This window comes from Crotalus tigris, unplaced genomic scaffold, assembly GCF_016545835.1.
Source record: "Crotalus tigris isolate CLP2741 ecotype Arizona unplaced genomic scaffold, ASM1654583v1 scf7180000019856.1557650, whole genome shotgun sequence".
NCBI lineage: Eukaryota > Metazoa > Chordata > Lepidosauria > Squamata > Viperidae > Crotalus > Crotalus tigris.
In genome coordinates, this window is record NW_024097742.1 from 846,858 (window position 1) to 872,223 (window position 25,366).

General features: G+C 35.9%; 2 protein-coding genes across 13 annotated transcripts in view; one reads left to right on the forward strand and one right to left on the reverse strand.

The window, feature by feature from the left end:
• The first annotated feature begins 1,056 nt into the window (after window positions 1-1,056).
• On the forward strand, window positions 1,057-19,320 carry MOK (MOK protein kinase). 10 transcript variants are annotated; one of them, XM_039364847.1, is made up of 14 exons: window positions 1,058-1,266; window positions 6,009-6,117; window positions 7,973-8,088; window positions 8,808-8,922; window positions 9,468-9,557; window positions 11,561-11,631; window positions 12,639-12,717; window positions 13,033-13,081; window positions 14,291-14,469; window positions 15,373-15,474; window positions 16,393-16,566; window positions 16,837-16,948; window positions 18,027-18,230; window positions 18,315-19,320. In XM_039364847.1, the coding sequence occupies exons 3-14, from the start codon at window positions 8,013-8,015 to the stop codon at window positions 18,393-18,395; spliced, it is 1,332 nt and encodes a 443-aa protein (XP_039220781.1). In that variant the 5' UTR covers window positions 1,058-1,266; window positions 6,009-6,117; window positions 7,973-8,012; the 3' UTR covers window positions 18,396-19,320. The 10 variants fall into 10 exon arrangements, with proteins under 10 accessions (XP_039220789.1, XP_039220781.1, XP_039220790.1 ...); XM_039364855.1 differs by lacking the exon at window positions 18,315-19,320 and having other exon boundaries at window positions 1,057-1,266; window positions 16,837-16,944; XM_039364856.1 differs by lacking the exon at window positions 18,027-18,230 and having other exon boundaries at window positions 16,837-16,944.
• The window catches only part of WDR20 (WD repeat domain 20), a 67,290-nt gene continuing 53,565 nt past the window's right edge, over window positions 11,642-25,366 (reverse strand). The window contains exons 4-6 of one of the 3 annotated variants that reach the window (XM_039364845.1): window positions 21,914-22,048; window positions 13,005-13,061; window positions 11,642-11,936 (exon numbers count right to left, since the gene is read on the reverse strand). In XM_039364845.1, the coding sequence (XP_039220779.1) occupies window positions 11,916-11,936; window positions 13,005-13,061; window positions 21,914-22,048 (213 nt within the window). In that variant the 3' untranslated portion in view covers window positions 11,642-11,915. Of the gene's footprint in view, window positions 11,937-12,733; window positions 13,062-21,913; window positions 22,049-23,572; window positions 24,400-25,366 lie in introns of those variants that run through there. The other 2 variants (XM_039364844.1, XM_039364846.1) reach the window with 2 other exon arrangements.

A 25,366-nucleotide genomic window follows, 5' to 3' on the forward strand; every position in this document is an offset into this window, starting at 1 on the left:
ACAAATGTTTGATTTTTTTAGCAGCAGTTTCAGAGGCTGAATTTTCAAAATTCTCTTTACACATTTGTGCAGCATATGAAGCAAAGTGAATCAATAACACAATACATTAAAGTTAATATCCGTTCAATACTGGTTCTACAATGAAATAACCTATGACTAGCATCCCAGGGTCACGTTATCAACACTTGTGACAATACCAACCAACTTCCAACAAGCAAAGTCAGTGGGGGAAGTTGGACTTGCTTATTGACCATGTGATTTACTTAACTGCAGTGATTTGCTTAACAACCATGGCAAAAAAAAAAAAAATCAGGTGTGATTCACTTAACCACTTTGCTTAGCAACGTAAATTGTTGGTGTGAACTAGATTGCGCTGTTTTAATCTGCTTTTCCTCATGCTTTTGTCATTGACCATTCCTGCACTTTACATAATACAGTTTACCTCAAAAGGGATAACAAAATAGGAATGCTGAATTAACTAAGGTTCCTGCCATATGCTGGTCTGCAAATACCAAATGCAGAAGTACACGTGCAGGAGACTTATGTCTCCACATCAGTTCCTACAAACCGCCCCCCCTCGGGCATTTCATTGCCATCCACCAAATGATGGGCTAAAATGGAGCTTGGTTGAGATATTAGAAAGTCGGTTTCGATTTCCACGCCACGCTACACTAAAACATAGTGGACTAGTTCACTATTTAATGGGGGGGGCTGGAACAGGGCTTATTCCCAGGAAAAACACATTCAACTCTGTTGCATCCTTAACTAGTGCCAATGGCAGACTTCGCCCTACCAAAAAAAACCCATACCCTACTGAACACCCAAACTCGGCAAGGGAGGGACGACTGTTACAGACCCTCTTTAGACAGTCGTAACGATTGAGGATGCGCAAAGACGAGAGGGGCTGGGAGCCGGCGGCCGAGGAGTAAATTGACATTCCGCATGCGCAATTCTGAAAGCCCGCAAACATGAATCCTGCCCTTCGCCCGCCGCAGTCAATAGGAGAGGGCGGAGGTTAGTAACTGCGCTTGCGCCACACTGTCAGAGGCCGGCGCAGCTGCGAGGGTGGGGCTAGGTCGTTTTCCCGGGTTGAGGTGCTCGATGCTCTGGGGTTGCCCGGGTGACGGGAATACAACATGGCGCGCTGACAACTTCTGTCGTGGGGAGGGGGTCTGGCGGTTCAGAGAGGACCCGTGTCCTCGCCCCCCCTCCCCGCCCCTTGACCTGGCGGGAATCTGCGGGAGAGGCGGGCTCGGAGGATGAACAGTAAGGGAGGAGGCGCAGTGGTGGGTCGCGGCACGTGGTGGAATAGGTCGGAAACGCCGCTCGGCCTGCGGATTCGGCTTGGAGAGGGGGGCGTGGGTAGAATTAGTGTTGAGGAAAAGAGGGTGGGGCAACCCCTTCCCCTCTTCTTGGTGAGCCGAGAAAGAAACGTCTACTCAGAGAGAGAGGGGTCGGGGGGAGAAGCAGCCTTAGCACTTGGCATAGTTGGTTTGATTCATTTACTGTTTAGAGATTCGACCAGGGCGTCGTGCTGGGACTCGGGCCAACGATCCGCAGTCGAGGCCACGGGATGGTGGGGCTGTGGGTTGACGGAAGCCTTACGAATTCCCCCTCTCCTGCCGCTATTGAACCAGGCGGGAGGGGTTTCAAAGAGTGGCTCCCGTCGTGTCAGGGAATAGCGTGAAACCTGGGCATGTGCAAGCGAACTCCAGAACCAGGGCTGATCAGCCACACTGATAGGGGCTTCTATTTGGCTCCAACAGTAAGAAGCGTGTGGATGTTTTTAGTGGTTTTGCAGTTTTCTTTCAGTTCTATCTGTCCTTCAGCCCTTCCCAAACCAAGCTTGAATAGATATTATCTTCTACACCAAGACATCTTGGACAACATGGTGAACTCGATGAAATGGTCCTTGAAAAACCAAGCCACAGTAAATGGGCAGACTGTATTCTATCAATTTATCTTATTTTTGCAAGCTTTCTGTTTGGGCATAGTTTTCATTGAACTCGGAAATGAAAAGGAAGCACTTGGTTGTTAGAATCCATTCCTTAAAGCTCAACTAGGAAATCCTTTGATAACTGGAGGCTGTTTAGAGGGATTAAGGACTACAGCAAATAGAATGATAATCTAAAATGGGAAATATATAGCCTTTTGGTGGATGTGAGATTTCAGGAAGGTGCCTTGGTGAGTTCTGTTATTAGATGAAAAAAAATCTATTTTAAGGAATGTGTTACTGTTTTCATTTCTTACCTCAAAAATGCACCATCAGTTTTTAGTAACTGCAGTCAGGGGCTTTTATTATTTTTAACCTGCCAATGTCTCTGCCTTGTCAATCTGTGTATGTATATTAGCTCAAGATGGTCTCCTGTTTTCCCCACAAACATTAAAATGTTTTGGAGGCCACAGGTTGTTTTTTCTTCCTCTAATAGTTTATTCATATCTGTAAAAAAAAGTAGAAGCTAGCAACTTTAGAGGAATCCTATCAGTTAAAGTGGATAATTCTGTAAACTGTATAAATTTCAGCAACAGTTTTCAATATCTCATTATAGAATTTGAAATAGCCTGACTAGGAAAAATCTCTGCTTTAAATCTGTTGGGCAGGTGATTAATGGTCCCTCATACATATACATACACTAATGTGAAAATGATCACATGCATAGAAGGTGATTTATTACAAATGTTAAAGCAGCTATGTGGAAGTAAGGAATAGAGTAATCTTTTTTCAGTCATAATTTATATGTATAAATAAAATCATAATTTATATAAATTGAATAAAATAAAGGATAAGATGATATACATATAAATCATAGGCGCCATTAGAATAGTTTGTTTCAGCCAAGTCTACTACTTTAGCACATTCCCTGACAGACAGTTGCCCACCCTGCAATTTGACACATTCAGCAAAGATCAGCCTTGTCTTAATAATTGATTCTTGGGCTTCTTCTGTGTAATACTCCTGATAGTTAGAAATTATTTTCATATTCCCTATTGTCTTTTCTCAAAACTAAACATATCCAATTCCTTCAGTCTCTCATAAAACTAAGTTCCCAGTCAATAATAAATCATTTTGCTGAAACAGGAAAAAACAGAATTTTTATATCATATTACCATAAGAGAGATAGTAGAGGTCATTTGATAGTACTTACAAGTATATCACTTGTAAGAATGGGAAATAAACTTGATTCAGTGCCTGGAATGATAGAGATATATAGGCAAGCTAAGATCATAGGTCCGTAGGCACCTCCTTGAAATTTATAGGCTTGCTTCTGACCCCAATCACTGAAAATCAGCATCTTTAATTTCCAAGTTATGTTGAGATAGGAAACAAACAAGCAAGCCTTAACCTATATATGTTTATGTGCGTATACAAATACAAACATCTAGTAACCTCCCAAAATCTGGGAAATGTAGAAAGTCTGGCTCTACCCACTTCTGTGATATGCAGTGGTGCTGGAAATTTTGTGAATTCTTTTGAGTTTTCAAGTGTCTGCATAACTATGATCTAAAATATGATCTGTTCTCACAAATCCTAAAACTAGGTAGAAAATCCAGTTAAACAAATGCTTGCTCATTTATTGAGGAAAAATTGATCCAAAGCTACATATTTTGCACATGGTAAAAGTATATAAACCTCTAAGATTATCAGTTGATTTGAAAGGGTAATTAGAATCATGTGTTTCAACCAGTGGGATGATAATGCAAATGTGGGAGATCCTGCCTCTCTGTAAAGAACAGAATGTTTGGTATTCAATGTCAAAGTCTGAACTTCATAACACAGGTATGTGGAAGTGTATCATGTCCCAAACAAAGGAAATTTCCAAGGACCTCTGAAAAACAGTTGTTCATACTCACCAGGTTGGATAAGTTTGCACAACTATTTCCAAAGAGTTTGGACTTTACCAATCATTGTTAAATAAGATTGTGTAGAAATGGGCAAGCCTCCCCAGAAATGATTGACCCACTAAGCTCTCAGCAAGAGCAAGGTGTGAAATCTTCCATGAGGTGTCAACCCCAGAAAACATCTAAGGCCTGTTTTGGTGAATGCCAGCATTCATGAGACCACTATCAAGAGAACATTGAACAACAATAGTACAGCAGGATTGCAAAAAGAAAGCTGCTACTCCCCAAAATAATATTGTTGCCCAGGTTGTTTGCAAAAGACCACATGGCTTTTGGAAGAATGTTCTATGGATGGATGAGAGCAGAATAGAATGTTTGGGCTTGAATAAAAAGCATATTTGCTGAAAGGCAAATCCTACATTTCAGCATAAAACCGTCCCATCTGTGAGAGATGGTGGTGTCAATATATTTTGAGCCTGCTTTGCTGTCTCTGGACCAGGAGAGCTTGCCATCATTGATGGAACTATAAATTTTGAATTGCACCAGCATATTCCACACACACACACACAAAAAAGGTCAGGGTATCTAACCTGAAGCTCAAGAGAAAGTACAGTGGAGATAGAAAGTTTATATATATGCCTGTTAAAATGCCAGGTTTCTGAAATGTAAAAAAATCAGACCAAGAGAAATCACTTCAGAATTCTTTACATCTTCAGTATAACATATAAGCTGTACAATTCTGTTGAAAACCAAACAATTTTGGGGGGGGGAGATCACAATAAAAATACGATAACATGGTTGCATAAAGAAGCACATCCTTAAACATTTGTTGAAGCACATTTTTATTTTATGACAGCATTCAGTCTTTTGGGATAAGACACGGGTGTCAAACTCGCCACGTCACGTCATGGGTCGCGACATGTTGCGACTCTTTTTGCCTTGCCGGCAATGAGGTGAGCGTGGCTTTGATATGAAGAAACTGGCCCACAGGCCAGCAGTTTGACACACATGGCATATCTTACCTTGGGCATCTTTGCCTATTCTTCTTTGCAAAAGAGCTCCAAATCTGTCAGATTGCGAGGGCATCTCCTGTGCAAAGCCCTCTTCAGGTCACCCTACCGATTTTCAATTGGATTCAGATCCAGGCTGTGGCTGAGCCATTCCAAAACTTTGATCTTCTGGTGAAGCCTTTCTTTTCTTGATTTGGAGATATGCTTTGGATGGTAGTTGTATTGAAAGGTGAAATCTTCAGCATTTAGCAGAGGCCTGAAGATTTTGTGCCAAATTTGATATTTGTAACTGTTCATTATTCCCCCCCACCATGACTAAAGCCCCAGTTGCAGTGAAAAAAAGCAACCCCAAAGCATAATTCTGCCACCACGCTTTGCTATGGGTGCGCTATACTTCTGGTGATGTGCAGTGTTTTGTTGCACCAAACATACTTTTTAGAATTATGGCCAAAAAGGTCAACTTTGGTCTCATCAGACCATAACACTTTTCTCCAAATGCTATTGGCAGACTTGATGTAGGTTTTTTGCAATATGTAGCTACGCATAGATGTTTTTCTTTATAAGAAGAGGCTGGTGTCTTGTCACCCTATAGCCCAGACATATGAAGAATACAGGAGATTGTTGTCACATGTGGTACGCAACCAGCACTTGCTGAAAATTCCTGCAGCTCCTTTAATGTTGCTGTAGGCCTTTTGGCAATCTCTCAGGCCACTTTTTTTCCATCAATTTTGGAGGGACATCTAGGTCAGGGGTGTCAAGTGAGGATCTCGGGATGAGTCAGGTGTGAGTCATTGAGAGTCTTGTGATGGGGAGGTTACATCAGGTCAGAGTCATTGGAAGGTAAACTGGGGGGGACTTGCGTGGGTTGGTTGTGGGTCGGTGCTGTCTCTAGTTGGCTGTGCGTTTGATTTGGCGTCTGAGGGATTCATAGGCTGGTTGTAGGTCAGTGTGTCTGTTGATGGAATTGCTTGTGGAGTGCCAGGCTTCAATGAACTCATGAGTGTGTGGGTGGTAGTATAGCTGATAATTTTTGTGTTGCTCCAATCAAACTGGTGCTGTTTGGTGTGGGTACAGATTAAGGATTTGGGATCATGGTGTTTGATTGCCAGCCAGTGTTCATGGATCCTGATTTTTAATTGACATGTTTGTTTCACATAGAATTGGTTGCAAGAACTATCATGAGATCCTTACTTGACATCGGAAGCCCTTATAAACAGAACACTGACACTGACATCCCCTAACTCTGCTGAAGATGTCACCTAGCCTGGTAACAAAACATTCAGAAACCAACCCACAAGCTCAGAGAACGAACCTTCACCCTCATATTACACTGTCATTTATTTTACAAAAAGCCAGAATGGAGAAGTCATGTGAGGAAAACTTAAGTACACCTTATGATACAATAGCTTGCAGATGTAGAACCACCTTCAGCACAATAACTTAAAGTAATTGTTTTCTATATGACTGTATTAATCTCTCACATTGTTGTGGACAAATTTGGCCCACTCTTATTTACAGCATTGCTTCAGTTCATTGAGGTTTGTGGACACTTGTTTATGTACAGCTCTCTTGAGATCCTGCCACAGCATTTGACTGGGCCATTGCAACACCTTGATTCTTTTCTTTTTCAACCATTCTGTTGTAGATTTGCTAGTATGCTTGGGATCTTGTCCTGTTGCATGACCCAATATCAACCAAGCTTTAGCTGTCAGACAGATGGCTTCCCATTTAATTCTAGAATACTTTGGTATACAGAGGAGTTCATGGTTGACTCAATAACTGCAAGGAGCCCAAGTCCTGTGGCTGTAAAATGAGCCCAAATCATCACCCCTTCACCACTGTGCTTGATAGTTGGTATGAGATGTTTGTGCTGATGTGCTGCGTTTGGTTTTCACCAAACATGGCACTGTGCATTATGACCAGACATCTGCACTTTGGTCTCGTCCATACAAAGGACAATGTTCCAGAAGTATTATGATTTGTTCAGATGCAACTTTGGAAACCTAAGCCATGCTTCCATGTTCTTTTTAGAGAGAAGAGGCTTTCTCTTGGCAACCCTTCCAAACAAACCATACCTGTTCAATCTTTTTCTAATTGTACTATCTTGAACTTTAACATTTAACATGCTATCTGAGGCCTGTAGAGTCTGAGATGTAATTCTTGGCTTTTTTGCAATTTCTCTGAGCATTGCATAGTCTGATCTTGGGGTGAATTTGCTGGGATATCCATTCTTGGGAAAATTGGGAACCATCTTGAATGTTTTCTACTTACAAATAATCTTCCTCACTGTAAAAAGATGAATTTAAATTGTTTGGAAATGTCCTTATAATCTTCTTCAGATAGATGGGGAGCAACAATTGTTTCTCTAAGATCGTTCCTGATGTCTTTCTTCTTTGGCATTATGTTAACACATATCTCAATGCTGGAGACCATTAGACTCCTAAAACTTTGGTTGTATAGATGATCAATTGATCAAGGGCACTTGATTAGCAGCACCTGGCTGCTACTTAGCCTCTTCATACGGTACCTATGGAAGCAGTAAGGGTGTGCTTAGTTTTTCACACATGGCTTCTCCATTTTGGCTTTTTATAAAATAAATGGCATGATATAATATGTCATGTGTTGTTGTTCATCTGAAGTTGTATTTACCTACTTTTAAGAACTGCTAAAGACCAGATGATTTTTACTATGACCTGATCCATAAAGCTATAGAACTCAAAAGGGAGAATTTTTCTTTTTCACATAACTGTGTGTAATACGAACATAGTCTTTTGATTTTTCTTTCTTTTAATTTTAACTCCTCAGATATGTAAAAATTGTATCAATAAAGCAAATTCCTTTCTATTATAGAATAGCCAACTTTATCATAGACAAAGATTGTGGTTGAATAAAAATGAGGCATTCAAGGCATAAACACTGGATGTTTTAGACTAGACAATATACATGGTTACTTCCAATCCTTTGAATCTAAAATACTATAAAAACAAACCATAAATGGAAGTTTCCTTCACTGCGAAATATACTTTGTTTTTTTAAAAATATGAAATATGCAATGGTTAGGGAAAAGTCTTATTAAATATGAATTACTAGTACAATTATATTGGAAATACTTCTCTTTACAGCTAGATGCAATCTGAAGTTAATTCTCACAGAAGTTAGGCAATGGAGAATTCTAGGAACATTTGCTGTAGAAGTGATATATATGGAAGAAGACTAAACCAAATTTTAGAGCAGAAAGGTATATACAAAAAGTAGTCAGAATTGGGTGAGTTTCCAGATGTATAACTCAGTAGAAAAGTAAAAAAATGAATGAATGAGGGATCAATGTATCTGGAGGAATATTGTTTGTGGGCCTATAACACATATATTAGTTTGATTAAAACTTCATACGTTATTCCTGGTCATATAGAATAACATTAGAATTAAGCTTTTCAAATTTATATGCTTGGAACGTTAGGTGATTATTGATAATGCCCTACGATATGCTAAATTGTATGTAAATATAAAAATAGTCCATTTTAATGATAGTGATATTATTTAAGCACAATATATGTATAATTTATATTTAGTGAAGTGAAAACAAAAAACATGGATTTCTAAAAAACTAAACTAAAACTTACACAATTTTTATCCTGCAGATTATTTTAAGTGGATGATAAGTATGTGAGATGTAGTTGATAGAAAGCACTTAAATGTTATTTTAGCAAACACAAGTAGAATTTCTCATATAATTCTCAAGAATAAATTGTATTGGTATAATCCTTTCCCAGTGCATAGACATGAACCTTAATTTTAAACAACTACAGTGATAATATGGGAAGACATATTGTTTATCTGGGGAGGAAACAAGTATGCTATTAGAATAAGTAAGCTACAGTTGTGAACATGTTTGATGAAGCAGAATTTAAATATATAAATTTAACTTCTAGTTTATTGTTTCAATAATAATCTTTCTAGAATACAAAACAATTGGTAAAATTGGAGAGGGAACATTTTCTGATGTTCTGAAGGTACAGAGTCTAAACAATGGACGTTACTATGCTTGTAAACAAATGAAACAGCATTTTGAAAGGTAAAGTTTGATTATTTTTAATTTTAACTTCTTATTTAGCTTCAGTATATAAATGTTTTGTTTAAATCTTCATTGTCAAAAGTTGATTTTAAAACAAATCTTTTTTTTTTGTAAATTTATATATAAAATCTAGCTGCCTTTGGAGATGAAGATTGCTTTTCCTGATATGTCCTATTGGCCTTAAATAATGTGTGTTCAAACTAATAATTCTTGATCCTAGCATACACTACAGTGTATAGTAAATATAGCATTGCACAGATTTGAGATTTCCTTCTCAAGAGCTCATAATCTTTGAAAGACAGGGAGGTGTGTTTATTATACCATTTTCTATGCCACCATATATAAAAAAAACATTTTATATGCAAACTACTTTTGCAAGTAGTAACTTATACAGAAGAAAGCCATGAAATGTCACACCACACCCAGGCAAGCTGGCAACATGCTGCAAGAGACTATTACAACCTATGCCTTGTGTGACTCAAGAAAATCCATACAACAATGTGTAAATGACAGTTGTTTATTTTTCACCTAATCTTTTCTACTAGTATTGACCATGTGAATAACCTGAGAGAAATTCAAGCATTAAGGCGATTGAATCCACATCCAAATATCCTTACATTGCATGAAGTGATTTTGTAAGTGATGCGTGCTTTTTTTGATTCCCATTCTATACCATACATATTGATCACCCAGATAAAGAGATGTTCAATTAGTATTTATCAAACGAACTTCATTCTGATTAAAATTATTTTGAGAGATAAAACTTTCACTATAGAATGATGTGATTTTGCCATTTTGTGCACCTTTTTTCAAGATAACAGCAAGGAGTAGGTTGTGTGGACTATTAACTTTGGAACTTAATATGAGTCAAATAATATATCTTTCTGTAGTCATTGAGCCATCATTCTGTTCTACTAAGAGTATGTGACATAGGCTCTCAGGATTGATCTGGCAATCTATAAAGACTTTAAAAATCACATTCATTTTATTCTATGTTCATAATTGGCCTCTGACAATACTAATAGTGTCAAGGCAGAAATATAAAAAAAATGCAATTAGGGGTTCAAGAATTGAAGTGCAATATGTAGAATCCAGTCTCATTCCCGTAGGTGCTGACTTGAGATTTTGCAGTGGGGGATTACTTGAAGATGTGTGTTATTAGATTCTGTTCATTGTGTCATATGAAAAGTCATATCTGGTCATCTGAACATGCTAATCTATTTTGTTACCATGAAAGAGAAATCTCACAATCCTCATAAATCCTCACCACGCATTTTGCCAGACAACTGTTCTATTTAACCATTTCTGAAGAGAGAAAATATAAATATTTTTATTTTAAAAAAGATAAATTTTTGAAGGCACATAATACCAGGGTTCAGTGGCTTCTGTAGCAGCAGGAGGTGGGGGCAGAACAAAAGCAACATTGAGATAAACCCTTGGCCCTTTTGTATACATGTCATATTCTTTCATGCATGTTCAAAAGAGCAGATCTTGTGGAACAATACTGCGTTCATCATTTTAATAAAAGCCACAGAATTTTGCAGATGTCTATACCCAGTTTTCAGGGAGAAAGTCTTTCTTAGAGCAAGGCAATTTCCTCTCCAATTGCAGAAAGTTGTAGTTCAGTAACAGCATGTAGAATTGTATCCAGTTTAATCTTGACTTGTCCAGTTATAGTTACTTGTCAAGTTTCAGAGCTCAGAAAGATTCCCACTGTGACCATAGAATTGGTCAAGATGGGTTATAATCTGATGTTATAGGGCACATCTGTGTGTTCAAGAGTTATTCTGTTGCTTGCTTAAAGTCTAATATTGTTTTTGATGATGATAAAAGTAATATATTACTGTAAATAATCTCTTGATTGTGGCAGGCAAAAAAAAGTTAACATCAAAAGCATTTATTTTTCCTTTTTAAATAATGTTGGTTCTAATTAAATAAAATATATGCAGGTACAACATGGATTTATTTTTGATTATCATTTACATAAGGGTGAACAATTTGCAAGCCACATGAGATTATCAAAGGTTTGTCCTCTGTTACAGGTTCTTCCTCTTCTCTTTCATACCACCACTGTTACTATCATGCTGATAAAGAGGGATAATTTTCCTCCTCAACAATTGTCATTCAGTAATTAACTTATTAGATATTTCTTGTTATTGAGAAACTGATTCAGCAATATAGCAAAGATGCATGAGTATGAATCTCCTGGAAACTCTCATTTCCTACAAGATTTGAGTTCTAATTTTCTGCAAAAATGCTGGGGGGGCGGTATTGGTAAGGACTTTTGATGAGGAAGAGGATTTTTAAAGAGAGTCATCCTTCTCCAATATAATCTTTTTCAGGATCATGAAAGGTGAGATGACGAAATGAACTTGATTTTCCTTTTCTTCTTCAGCAATTTTGAGTCAGTATACTTATGATAAAAACCTTGCTCATCTCTAGTATATCTAGAGTGGCATATAACTGTTCTATTTAACATAAAGTGCTTTTTTCATGCATATGTAAAAGCTAATGAAAAATATAGAAAACTAATAATAGTAGATCTACTTTTAAAAAATAATTGAAAAATATGTCCTATTCTTTACGTGCATATATAACTTCTTTCTTTCATATAATTACATTAAAATCCACTTTTTAGTGACAAGAAAGCTGGTGCTGTTGCATTAATATGTGAACTTATGGACATGAATATTTATGAATTGATCAAAGGTATGTAGCATACACAATATCTGAAAAATGTCTCTTTAAGCAATTTTTTTTCACAAGTGAAAGAGATGTGTATTTAGTTTAACCAAATATTAAGTAAGACACTGTTGCATGTTGAAAAAAGATGTTTTACTTGCAGTTATGGAAAAACCCTTCAGATTAACGTGCATGTAAACAGGATCTCTTTCTGGTGGCAGTTGATCTCCTTCAGAATAAGTTAAGGCAGAGAGAGGTTTTGGAATATAGGGAAAGCTTCTCCGTATAATGACTTATATTGAAAGAGAATGCTATCCTAAAGAGGGGCCAGTCTGCAAGAAAATTTAAGGAGAATATAGTTCATTAATCACTAGGTATATTTACTGTATTAAGAATTGTTAAATCTATGCCCCACCCTTACCATCAACCAAAGCCAAGGCAGCATGGATAGTCAGTAAAAGATGACAGTTTTATGCCAACAACTGGAAAATTAAGAAATTGTGGTACGCAATTGCTGTCTCTGTTATAGCAATTGTATATGAAATGAGGGCCTATTCTGCTTCCAAATACTCGTGATTCGAAATGAATAACTGCATGAAATATAAAAGCTAGAGTCCCGTTCTACATTTTTCAGAGTATAATAGAAAACTATTGCAATTGATACATGACCAGTAGAATATAGTCTAAAAGGCATCCTACCCTGCTGTGTTTCATATCAGGTGCAATTTGCAAATCCTTTTCAAAGATAGCCTTATAGCAGACACATTGCAGTGATTCAGATACGAGTCTTGTAGTCAGATTTGTCTTTTTAGAAAAGATACCAATGGGGCACCCCTGAAGGTGGACACGTTGCTCTGAATAGAGCAGCTTTGAATATTGGCTAGTTAGGGGACTTGGTTATAGGTCATAGGTAAGTATTTCATACATAACTAGATTTAAAAATAAATGAGCCAAAATCATTGCAAGCTGTTTTTATAAGCAAGCAATCTTTATTAAAAAAATAAACACCTATTAACTTGATTTCCAAATTCTAGGAAGGAAAAAACCATTGTCTGAAAAGAAAACAATGAATTATATGTACCAGCTATGCAAATCTCTTGATCATATACACAGGTAGAAAAGCTTTTTAACTTATTTGCTTGAAAAATTACAGTTTGGATATTTAAATGGGCTGGAATCTGTAGATTTTAATTCCTGTACCTAATGTATATAAGGGTGCCATAGGCTTTGACTAGCTTTTATTTTCTAGTTGTCATTTCTTCTTTGGAATATCTTCAGAACTTTATGGATAATTTTTTGGGATGGCTGAAACAACTTATATTGAAACTAAGGGGTAGGCTTGAGTACTCCCAAGGGATGTGTGGCTTTCTGCACCACAGCCTTAAGATAAAAATACTTACCTTTCCTTTGATTTTTATCTTGATGCAGGAATGGAATATTTCACAGAGATGTGAAACCTGAAAACATATTAATAAAGGTAGGTTGTCTTTGATTGTTTTATAATATGTGCAATATGATTTTACCAAAATTCTTATGTTTCAAAATGTTTGTTCTAGGACTGGTATTTGAACATGCATTCTATGTCTATAGGAAAAAGTGCATTTCAACTTTCTGATGATTAACTGTCAAATACTTACTTTAGAGCTAATATTGTCTTGCTTTTTAGCATCAGGATTTTTTTTATTACTCATCTTTTTAGGCAAGTCAGTCATTTTTGAAAAAGGCTGTAAAAATCAAATTTGATTTTTCTTGAGTAACTTGTGCTAGCAATTCTCTGAAGACTTAATGTTCAAAGATTTCCATTGCTAAATGCTGCAGTTATGAAACATGTCACATGACAGCATCATTTAGCAACAGCATCCTAGCATTCCCTGTGGCTATCATTAAGTGAGGATATCATGTGACCGTGACTTACAGTTTCCTGCCAGCTTCCACAAGCAAAGTCAATGAGGAAGCAGAGTGAAAATTGCAAGTTCCAGGCAGCTTGCAAGGAGGCTGGAGGGCAGGTGAGGAGTGGGAGGAGGGTTGCTGTGGTAAGTGCATGTGAGCTGAGAAGGGATTGCTGCTGTTCCAGAGTAACGATCCAGGCTGGTGCATTCATGTAGTGCAGGCCAAGCACAGGAATCATGATGACATGAACATGGAGGTAGAGTGCTGGCTGGAATTTTGAGAACCAGTCTTAAGCACCAGTCATTCAGTGTCATTGCAACTTCAAATAGTTGCTGAACTTTAATCAAGAACTACCTATATGTACGTTTATGGAGATTCTCAGTGATCCAGGTCATGGTTGTTCCAAAGGTGCTCTTCCAAAAGGCAACTGGACTTCCTTGGTCTTTTTCTTCAAAAACATTTCTCTTCTCACCCAGAACTGAAGAAACTTTTTGGATGAGAAGCAAAACATTTTCAAAGAAAAAAAATCAAGAAAGTCCAGTTGCCTTTTAGAAAAGCATCTTTGGGACTACCTGTATGTATTTTCACATTTACTCCAAAGGCTGCCTTGTGGCCAAAAGTCAATTATTACCAGTTTTGAACATTAAAGTAATCAGTCTTTTCTGTTCACAAATAGAACAGCTGAGGTGGGTAAAGATTCCTTAATTTCATCTTGGAAGTATTATTAGTAATTCATTATTTGTAAATATCATTTTAATGCCTAATCATTTGAGATGCACAATTTGTCTTATTGTAGCAAGATCTTCTCAAACTTGGAGATTTTGGATCCTGTAGGAGCATACATTCTAAGCAGCCATATACAGAATATATCTCTACACGCTGGTATAGGGCACCTGAATGTCTTCTTACAGATGGTTACTACAGTTATAAAATGGACATCTGGAGTGCTGGCTGTGTGTTTTATGAAATTGCAAGGTAGGTTATTTATCAGAAGGAAAATGGCTAAATTAAAAAGAATAAAGAAACTCTTATGAAGTATAGGCTTGTACAGATATGATATAGTTATAGGCTGAATTATGGAAAAAATACAAATACTGGGAAAGATTTGAACAGTAAAACACACGGAGAAAATTCCAGTTTAAATGTCTGCATTGCTGGTTGATGAATTGCATAATGGCACAGGGAGTCATTTAACACTTTGAAGATAAACTTAAATCTATCTCAATAAGAAAGAGTTGGGTATTTGTTACTGTTTGTTAATCATTGTGTTCTTATCTGGCATAACTTCATTGTTTTAACTGAGGGGTTTGTGAGCCTTGCTGCTGTATATCTGGATTTAGTCAATGGTTAGAAAAGTGAACATCAGTAGCTTAATGAAGAAAGGAAAAATAATTTGAAATTTAGCTGAAAGTCATAATGTGATATTCAGGCTTCAAGAGTAGCTGTTATCTAACTGCAGTCAGTAGTAAACGTGTCTCTCAGAAGGACACTTGAGGCAAAGCCATGCCATGTGCGTATTATGTTGAATTTTGGGGATTATAGGCTTTAGCAACAAATACTTTATTTCTAGCTGATGAAATATTTATGTCCTTAGGTAGCTACAGGCTGAATTGTACAGATAACATTTTTTGATAACACTTGTCTCTTTTGATACTTTTTTCCCCTTTTTATTTTGAAAGATGTTATATAATACAAAGGTGGGGAATGGGATTAATGACAGTGTATTTGATTTAAAAAGACTATCTGCTGTAATATTATTATTTAATACCAACAATATTATTCAGTACCGAGGATGAACAGTTTTCTCATAACAATAAAAACATAAGCTTGTCACAGAGTTTGGTATTCATCACATTAACAATTCTTTATTGTTCTCAGTTTCCACCCACTTTTTCCTGGATCAAATGAACTGGATCAAATATCAAAAATCCATGATATCATAGGTACCCCTCCTAAGAAGATTCTTAATAAGTTCAAACAGTAAGTGTAGTTTCCCTTAATATTCATTATTGTATTTTATTTAAGTAAGGTTGCCTAAAATTGCATTAGAAGTGTGTGTTTATTACCTTATAGCTGACCATAGTCAAATCTAAAAAGCATATAGCCTGGGTCCACTTCTCAGAATTCAGAACTACAGTCAAAACCATGTTGTTTTCATGTCCTATTTTCATAATGTATTAAGACTGTTTTATATTACTGTTCCCTTGATAAATGCTTCTAGTTCTTTTTGCAAGTGTCATAGAATTTGAAAACCCCATTGCTATAAATTACTGTAACATCTGTGTATCTTTGGCATTCAGTAAACATTCAAACAAATAGACCTTGAATTCTGTTAATTTTGGGAGGACAAGCATTGATAATTTTCTTGGCAATGTGGTGCAATTGATTTTCCAGTCCTGCTTACAGACTTGGTATTTCTTGTTGGTCTTTTTGGTCTCCTAAGATTATAGGTGCTGTCACTTAGTTGAGCTGCTGTTATATAGACTTAACTAGCTTTACTGAATAACTTTTTAAGGGATGTTTATTACCGAGTGCCCCTTTTATTCCAGTTCAACAGATATCAGGTCGATGAACTGGAAAACAAAATTTAAAATTACTTTGACTTCCCATGTTCAAGTGAGGGTAGTATCAAATGGATCTAAAGAAAACCACTGTGCTGTTATGGCATCATAACACAAGTCTGCCCAAACATATTTGTATTCCAAATCTGACAAGCATTAAATTGTAGTGTTTTCATGATATAGTCACACACATGTAATTTGCCCTAAATGGCTAACTACAGGGACAAAGAATGCTTTGAAACTGGAGCTTCTATTTTAATTTCTTTTGTATTCTTTCAGTATCAATAAGCCTGAGTCAGTTGATAGGAATGTGTTTTCTTTCACTTCATTTATACAGGTCAAGAGTGATGAGTTTTGATTTCCCCATCAGAAAAGGCAAAGGAATCTCTCCATTTATCCCTAACCTGTCCAATAAGAGCCTGACACTTATGTATGCAATGATACAGTATGATCCTGATGAGAGAATCTGTGCGCATGAAGCACTGCAACACCCTTATTTCAGAGAATTGAGGTAAGGGAATGTGAAATAAAATTTGATTTTGAATCAATAGTCAATTGAAAATGTCTCTAGCCAGCTAAAATTTAAAATACCTAAGCTAGATCATTCTTGATCAACTAAGCTAAAATTTAAGTTAATACTTAGGTTTGAATATTTAGCATTTGCATTTCAGGTCTTTGTTAATAATGTCTAAAGGAGGGAAATGAATGATTTGATTGTCTAATTGATGGGAAAAAATTTCAAAGCTCATATATGGGATTTTATCTGATTTACGCTAAACAGGTTGGCAGAGAAACAAGCTTTAACCCTACACCGAAAAATGAGATTAGCAGCAAATCCATTAGAAAGGGATTCTCTTGGCTTGCGACATGTTTCAAAGGAGGATCAAAGGCAGGTAATCTTTAAATCAAAGACTGAGCAATAAATCTATTTAATTACTACCATTTTTGTTCACACACTTACAGAACAGCACTGTCAATTTTGGCTGCTTTAATTAATCATCCTAGACATGTGAAACATGTTTGAGAATTCTTGTATCAAAAGATTTCAGCATTTTTAATGATTTTTTGCTGTTTAACTATTGGACACCTAATTGTGATTGACAGGTTCAAAAAGGTTTTGTTTAAATTATCTCTTATGCACACAATGCATGGAATAGTGTGATAATTTAGTTTTAGATATGCTATATATGGCTCCTGATATTTTGTAATTCTGTGAGCACATTCAAACTAGTGCTGGAATTAACTAGACCTACGCTTTTTCTGGAAATTTTTCAATTTACATCTCATTCATGCAATCAATATATAATAATTATACAGTGTCTGATTCTGCCAGCTTCCCAGCTATTCTGGGAATATTAAGGGTATCAACAAATCCGTCTAATAATTCCCAAAGTTTATTTCAAACCGTTCTCTACTCTCATCTCCTCCCCCCACCCAAAATCCCCCCCTCAGAATCACAATTAGGAAATAAAAAGTAATTAATTCTAGTATGTTCCTATATTTTGTTGCAGAGTTATATCTTCTAAGGATAGAATCTAAGAAGATATCTTCTAAGGTTCTAAGGCTCAATTTTACAAATAAGCCATCAAAGACTGTAAGCCAATTTTCCAAACAAATAATCACTTTCAACATATGCACTTTGAAAGTCTGAAAATTGTGGAATGTAACCTTTGGCTACTCTTTTAAAAATATATAGAATATAATTGCTACCATTTAATCCTCTTCCCCTTTATTGATCTAACTATATAAAGGCTTTCACTGATACTATACTTCCATCTGATGAGTTCATTCCAAAGGCAAGCAGCAGTCTTCCCGAAGAAACATTTGAGTAGAACTTTACATACATTTGGGAGTAACTGCCCAGGATGCAATATCTAAACCATCCTAAAGCATATGTGAGGTGATCAAACACATTTATCTTACATAACAAAATTATTTTTAAAAATTGAACTTGTATTTTTATTTTAAAAGAACTTTTTTAGGCAAGCCCAGGAGAATCCACTGGGACATCATGGACTACCCAATGCAGTTGAGTTGCCAAAACTGACAGTTCCTGCTGTAACCAACTTGACTTCTTACCCTAATCCTTCATTTCAGTCAGTTTTTACCCTCCCAGCATCCAACAGACAAGTCCAGGTTTTGCAACCTATAACATATTTTGGGACACATCGCAAGGTAATTCTGCCTTGCTTATTAGATTACATGCTATTTTGTACAGTAGATTATAGCCCATTTTAACTTCTATTGTCTCATCAACAGTCTGAAAAACAGAAGGAATTTAAATCTCCTATGAAACAGTACCATCTGCCTGCTCTGGAAAGAAGAGGTGGAGGATTTTGATGGATAAAAACTCTTATGAGCTGTCTGGATTTTTTGAAACAGTACATAAATGGCAATAGTGCCTTATCACCTCAAATGCTGCAACAACTGCTACAATAATCCTTCTTTGGGACTTACCCATTTTTTTTTTTTACAAATCAACAATGTAACCACCATTTTTATAGCTCAGAATGCACTTTGATTTTTTTAAGGAGTTTGTGCTTTTTTTATTTACATTTTTTTTATTTACGTTTTAAGGTGATCATATATTTAATGGTGTTGCACTGGCTGGAGTGAATTGTTCCAACTTTTATATTCAATGCTACATTGTGTTTATATATATATAATATATATATATATGTAATAAAAGTGAATTTCTGGGAGGGGAGTTATACATGTGATTGTAGGGATAATCAGAGCCAATCTTCTTTAATTATCATTTAAAAACGTCAAAATTTAAATATAACCTAGTATAAATATTTGTGTTTTGAAACAAGTAATATAAATTAGCAGGTTTTTGTATGGGTGGTGGATGAAAAAGATCAATAGTCAATATACAATATTCTCTTGTATGGAAATCTATAAGTAAGCTTTTGGTTAATGTATATTGTCACCCTGGCATAGTTCAATGTAGAATGTTATACATTTCTTTTGAAAAGGCCATGATGTTTGAAACTCTTGTGCTGTAGAGAATAATCCACTCTTCTAAAGGGCATTTAATTTAGCTTTTATAGAGGTATCAGTAAAAATAAATGTATTAAAGGATGAAGATTTTTATGATTATGAGATTAAGTATCGTGTCCTCTCACAAAGCACTGTCAAATACCATCACTCTGTAACAAAAAAATGATGTATTGCACTAGAGTAAAAAATATTGATACTGTATAACAGTTGCACCTTAAATAACAGCCAAATAGCAATGCTTCAATAAAGTGGCAAAAAGATAGCTAAGACTGGACTACATCTTTGAGGGAACCCACAATGGTAAAGTTTGCTGAAAAGTCACAAAAAGAACACAAATGCAATCCAATACATAAAGCAAATGCTAAAAATGCTGTATTTTTCATCCTGTATGAAGGCAATCATTTGAGGATTCAGCAGTCATGATAAGTTGGTTGAATGTAATCTTGCCATTATTTATACTTCTGTTCAAACCAAATTATGGGAGGATTGAGGTTTATTTTGAAGAATTTTCATATTATTTCACAGAATCATCCAAGTCTTCAGGATAAGGTTTTCTTTTGGGAAGGATAGGAACGTAATTTGAAATTTATGAAGAACATTATTTTTGCCTCTGAATTTTTGTAACTGGATGAATATTGTATCTAGTTTTAGTCGCCATGATATAAAAATGATGTTGAGACTCTAGAAAGAGTACAAAGAGCAATGAAGTTGATTAGGGGATTGGAGGCTAAAACATATGAAGAATGGTTGCAGGGATTGGGTATGTCTAATATGATGAAAAGGACTAGGAGTGACATGATAGCAGTATTCCAATATCTCAGGGGTTGCCACAAAGAAAAGAAGGTCAACCTATTCTCCAAAGCATGAGATACTTATGAGATTAAGTATTAAGCACCCATTGCTTCTTGTGCTGAAGGCAGCACAAGAAGCAATGGGTGGAAACTAATCAAGGAGAGAAGCAACCTAGAACTAAGGAGAAATTTCCTGACAGAACAATTAATCAGTGGAACCACTTGCCTTCAGAAGTTGTGATGCTCCAACACTGGAAGTATTTAAGAAGACAAATCATTTGCCTGAAATGCTATAGGGCTTCCTGCTTGAGCAGGGGGTTGGACTAGAAGACCTCCAAGGCCCCTTCCAACTCTGTTATTCATTCTCCCTCCCACTCCCAAAAAATCTCTTAGCAGGAAATTCTGAGTAAAATTCTCAAATCTAATTTGGATCTCAAACCTATAAATATTAAAGCAGCGGTTCCCAACCTTTCCAGCATGACAGACTGGCAGGGGGAAGAGGGGATGGTTCTGTGCAAACGGCAGGTGTGCAGGCGTGCCCGCAATTCGCACAAATGGAGCTTTGTGTGTACGCACGTGTGAGTATCCACCGCTCATGCAATTGGAGCTGTGCACATGCGCTCATGCACTGCTTGCACAGCCTGGTTCTGAACAAGCCATGGTACTGGGTCGCAGGCTGGGGGTTGGGGACCCGTGTTAAGTTAAACACTACAAACAAGGATGAAAAAATATCCTTTAAGAATGTTTATGTTCGTAATGCATAAGCATTACTGGCTTTAGTCATATCTAGAACATTAGAATTTATTCTAGGATCTTGTAATTTAAAACAAGACACCTACAGTATTGAATAAAGTCCACTGTGATTTGATTAGAGTTGAAATATTGTAGAATCTCTAGTCAATTTACAAATTTCTAAAAATGTTACAGCTAGTTTGCCTTTAGAAGAGAAAGCTCTCTTCAAATAGCCAAAATAGGGAGATGTTACTCTTAAGAGCACTTAAGAAATGAGTGGTCAAGAAGAGATTTTGTCTGTAGTCAGGTGCACTCTCCCACAAGTGATGACAAAGCTTTCTGTTTAATATCCCAAAGCAGCAATATCAGGCTAAATACACCCAATATGAAGAAATCTGATTGGATAGTATAATATACTTTATGATTTCATCCTTTAAACAATAATTAAAAACATATTCTCACATTATTCTCTACATATATGCATAATCAGAAGCACATTGTATTTCATTGGATACTAAGTCTGAGATTCATCTCCCAGTAACGTATGTTGAGGACAAATTACTTGACAATTTGGAAACAAAAGGGGCAAATTAGGAACATATATTACTTTTAGGTATGCTTACATTTGACGATAAGGCAACCTTTGTTCATATATTGTATTAATAGCTTCTAATACAGTACAGTGTAAATGCTTTTGAATTGCATGAGATCAAACACTAAAAATAGTTAAAGATTAAAATGTTGGTCAATTTCAGTTTTGGAATATTTTTTTTTGATGCTTGTAGATTCTATAATTGCAAAGGTAAGCAGAAAGATGGCTGCACGTAACTTCTTAATCAAGAAGTGGTAGCACAAAGACCTGCACAACTGCTTGAGAGCATCATGCCTAGTGAGAAGAGACAAGTTTCTCCAAATGTTCCTGTTCAACCTTTTGATACTTTAGCACAGTACTATCAAGAAGTCTACCCAGATACTTGACAAGCTAGACTATTTTATTTCATTTTATTTTGTAAATTTTATTTTGTAATTTCATACTTGTTTTCCAAAAGGGGAGGACTTTTTCAGAACTAGGCACAGGCAAGGGACCTCCCCATTCCCCGTACAAAATTTTTTTCGGAGGGATTACTCGACACGGGTTTAGACCAAAAATATATTCTCTGCACTTTGTGCTCCTTAGATCTTAGGATTATTAACTGTTTTTAAAGCCTTTTTTCCCCTTTCTAGTCCCATAGCAGCTTTACTACAGAATTTTTATTTTTTGTTTTCATTTCTAAAGATGGTTTGGTTGAACCACTTAATGTTTCTTGCTTCTAAAAGTATAATTATACATACCGATTTCCAGAGTTGGCTCACAGCAGCAGAAAGGGAAGAAGCAATTCTGTGATGACTGCCCTCCCCCAAATACATTTTTGCAGAGACAGACTCAGCAAAAGCAGCCCCTTCTGCCTCCACAGGATGAAATGCCTTCTGTGGAGAGAAACATTGTGTTCACAGTTAAATCCAAATTTTGGGTTTTAAGCAGCTGGTTCACACACTGTGCTGAGCCATAATATGGCTTATGTAGTTTTGGCTTAGCATGATGTATGAATCCAGTTATTATAATATATAATTCATGTTTAAGGCTTATCAAACTGTGAAGCAAGCTATGATTTGTTCTTAAGGCATAAAAAATGTCTTGCCTAAGATCTTAAACCTGCCAATGCACAGTAGTTAAAACGGCACTTTTATTCTGTGCTTTCACTAGCGGTTTGTATTATGCAGTCAAAAATAGCCCAACACTATTTAGTTATTTCGAACTGATTTTAAAAGAATTTACTATAAGCCCAAAAGCACTTTGGAGTATGTCTAAGGGCTTATATGCAGTGCAATGGATGGTAATGTATTGTAGATACTACTGAAACTGTTTCAAAGAGTGTAAGGGGCAGGGTTAAAAATATGGAACTGGAAATCCAGCAAATAGCAGGATTATCTGCACAAACATTCATATACATAAAATCTACAACCTTGAAATAGAACACTATTTATCAAAAAGTGTTCTGTGAATTGTAGCTTTAGTACTCAGCATTTTTTTTCCATATCCAGAAAGTGAGGAGACACTACGTTGCAACCACAATTCAATAAGCTATTTGCTTCCCCAGTTCTTCTGCTTCAGAACTGCCATCAAATAATCAATCCAAGAAAAAAAACCCAACACCAGGGCTTTTGATAGAGCTGGCAGGGGTGGGAAGAAGGATGTGAAGAAAACAGCACTGAATGGTTGCAATGCAAGCTCTGCTTCTTTTTCTATGTGCATCCTGAGGCTGCAGTCCTACAAGAAAAGGCAGGGCTGGCCTCATAAAGGCTGAAATGCTGATACAATTTTGACAAGAATCTGGGAATTTCTACCTCTTGATCTAATTTCCAGAGAGGAATTCTCGGCCACATAATTCTAGTATCAAGCAGACAGCGTTTTCTTCAAGAAAAAAAACTGAAGGGGATTCTTCAGATTTCAGTGTGTTTAAAATTAGTTTAATAGTAACTAACCAAGTAGCAATTTGATTACGTAGACTCTCATATTTATCCCCCAACAAGGCATCCATTTTTAATTGAAACAGGAGAACTATGTACTTTGGCACATTATTCTACAGTGGCAACCTATTGTTGTTACAATAATTTTAAATAAACATTTTAGTGTTTCTAATCACATTAATAGATATTAAATTATAGTGTCCCAATGCATGAAAATGGTGACTACCACTGTTAATTAACATATATTTTAAAAACTAGGCTTAAGAACTTTGTAGTGTTCTAAACCATACTGAGGAAAAGCCATTTAGAATAAAGTGCAGAAAAATAACACCTACTAACAAAAGCCCAATTCAATATCTCCTAAGTCTGACCTGAGTGTTTTTCAGAAATAACATCTTCTACAAGAATTTAAATCATATCATACCAAAAATATTACATTCAAAGTTACATCAAAGGTGATTTAAACAGAAAGTAAAACAAAACTGCATATTCAAGATAGTTTAATATGTATTTTCTGAATTAGAAATACCACTTCCTTAAATGATTAAAATTACTAGTGTAATGATTTTCTTAGTCACTGAATTACATTATTTACATATATAATACAGATTGACTGTAGTTGAAACATTATTAAAATAAAATGTTTGATACAAAGGATTTATTTATAACATAACTTTAGATGGTGCCCAAACACAATTTAAAATTAATTATCCACTAGTATTACGCTATTTAAGTGCAAACAATCTTTTTAGAAAAACCTATGATTGTAGCATCCATCTTTCTGAATTACATTTGTGAAGCCAGAAAGTAATGACTTTAATTTCCCATGAGAGCTTTTCAGGTTAACCATCTCCGATTTTAAAAAAGCAGTGCAAAGAAAAAACTCAACAATAATATTCTAATTTATAACACCATTAAACTTACTTGGATTTAAGAAATATTTTATTTTACACGTGTGGATGTGTGTGAATGTAGGTATGTGATTAAATTACACTGAGAAATATAAAGCAATTGCTATTTTTAATTGTAGCACCAAAAGAAGCATTTTTAAGCAAAATTCTTCCTTAGGTGAGCAGCCTCAAAGTATTAGATGTAAAAATATAACTCATTACAGAATTATTTTGTAAAACACTATGTGATTCACATAACACTCTGCCTTTTAAGAATTTGTGATGCTCTCTGGCTGAACAGCAGCTCCTGGTTCCATTGTCATTACTTCTTGTTCTGTGTTCAAAGGTTTGCTAGGAGTGTGATGGCTATACTACAGTTCCACTTGGAGAATTGGCCTGGTTTTGGGATGGCAAAACACCCTGCAAACAAAGCAGTTTACATTAATCCAGCAAGAGAATCCAACATTTACTTTGTTAAATACTTATGTTTGCAGATTTTTCTTGCAGAATATTTGCATACTCAATGTATAATTTTAGATCATATTGTTCAAAAACGGTAGTAAATAACTCTGTTCGGATGTAACAAAACAAGTTCCAAGATTTTGGAAATGAAATGTAAGATCAAGGTAATAACAAGTTTTAGTCTGGTATGACAAGCAAGAAGTCTTACAGCATCATGAAAAGAACACTGCTGCAAGTTTTCCAAAGCTGGCTTCAGAAATATTCTCATACATCTCACAGGAAACTCTTAAAAGAAATTTCATGTCATATCCGATATTCAGTTTATCAGAACACTTTGGTTTCTTTATGCGGAAAATGTGATAACGTTGCACAGAATAGTTTCTCTTATGGACTTATCTTACAATGTTAAGAAAAGGAAATGAACTACAAATGTGTCTGCATTATAAGCCCTTTGCTGGGGAAAAATAGTTATTTGTTGATGTAATTTGCCTTTCAGATTATTTATACTCCTTGCAGTTTATAGTTTGTACCCATAAAATACAATTACTCATGAGTAATTTTTACCAGACTGAGATTTTTATTAATGAGTTTCCAATCTGATGCCTGAAATAGCAATTTGAAGATTCTCAGCCAATTTATGTACTCTTTGGACAGAAACAGATGCTTTAATCTATTTAATTTTTTGGTTAGATGAGGAAGGTAAACATTTCTGGCTGTTTGTTCACCTGACAGATGCTCTGTTTTTCTTCAGCAGATATGTAATTCATTCAGCCATTATATGGAAAATCTCAAGGATATGAGCCATTTTAGTGAAGAATGCCCCTCTAAGAATGAAACATAATGAGCAACTCTGCCCCAAATTTAATGTGAACTGTAGTTGCAGTCCACTAATTTTTAAGCAACTAACATGTCATATTTTCTTCTA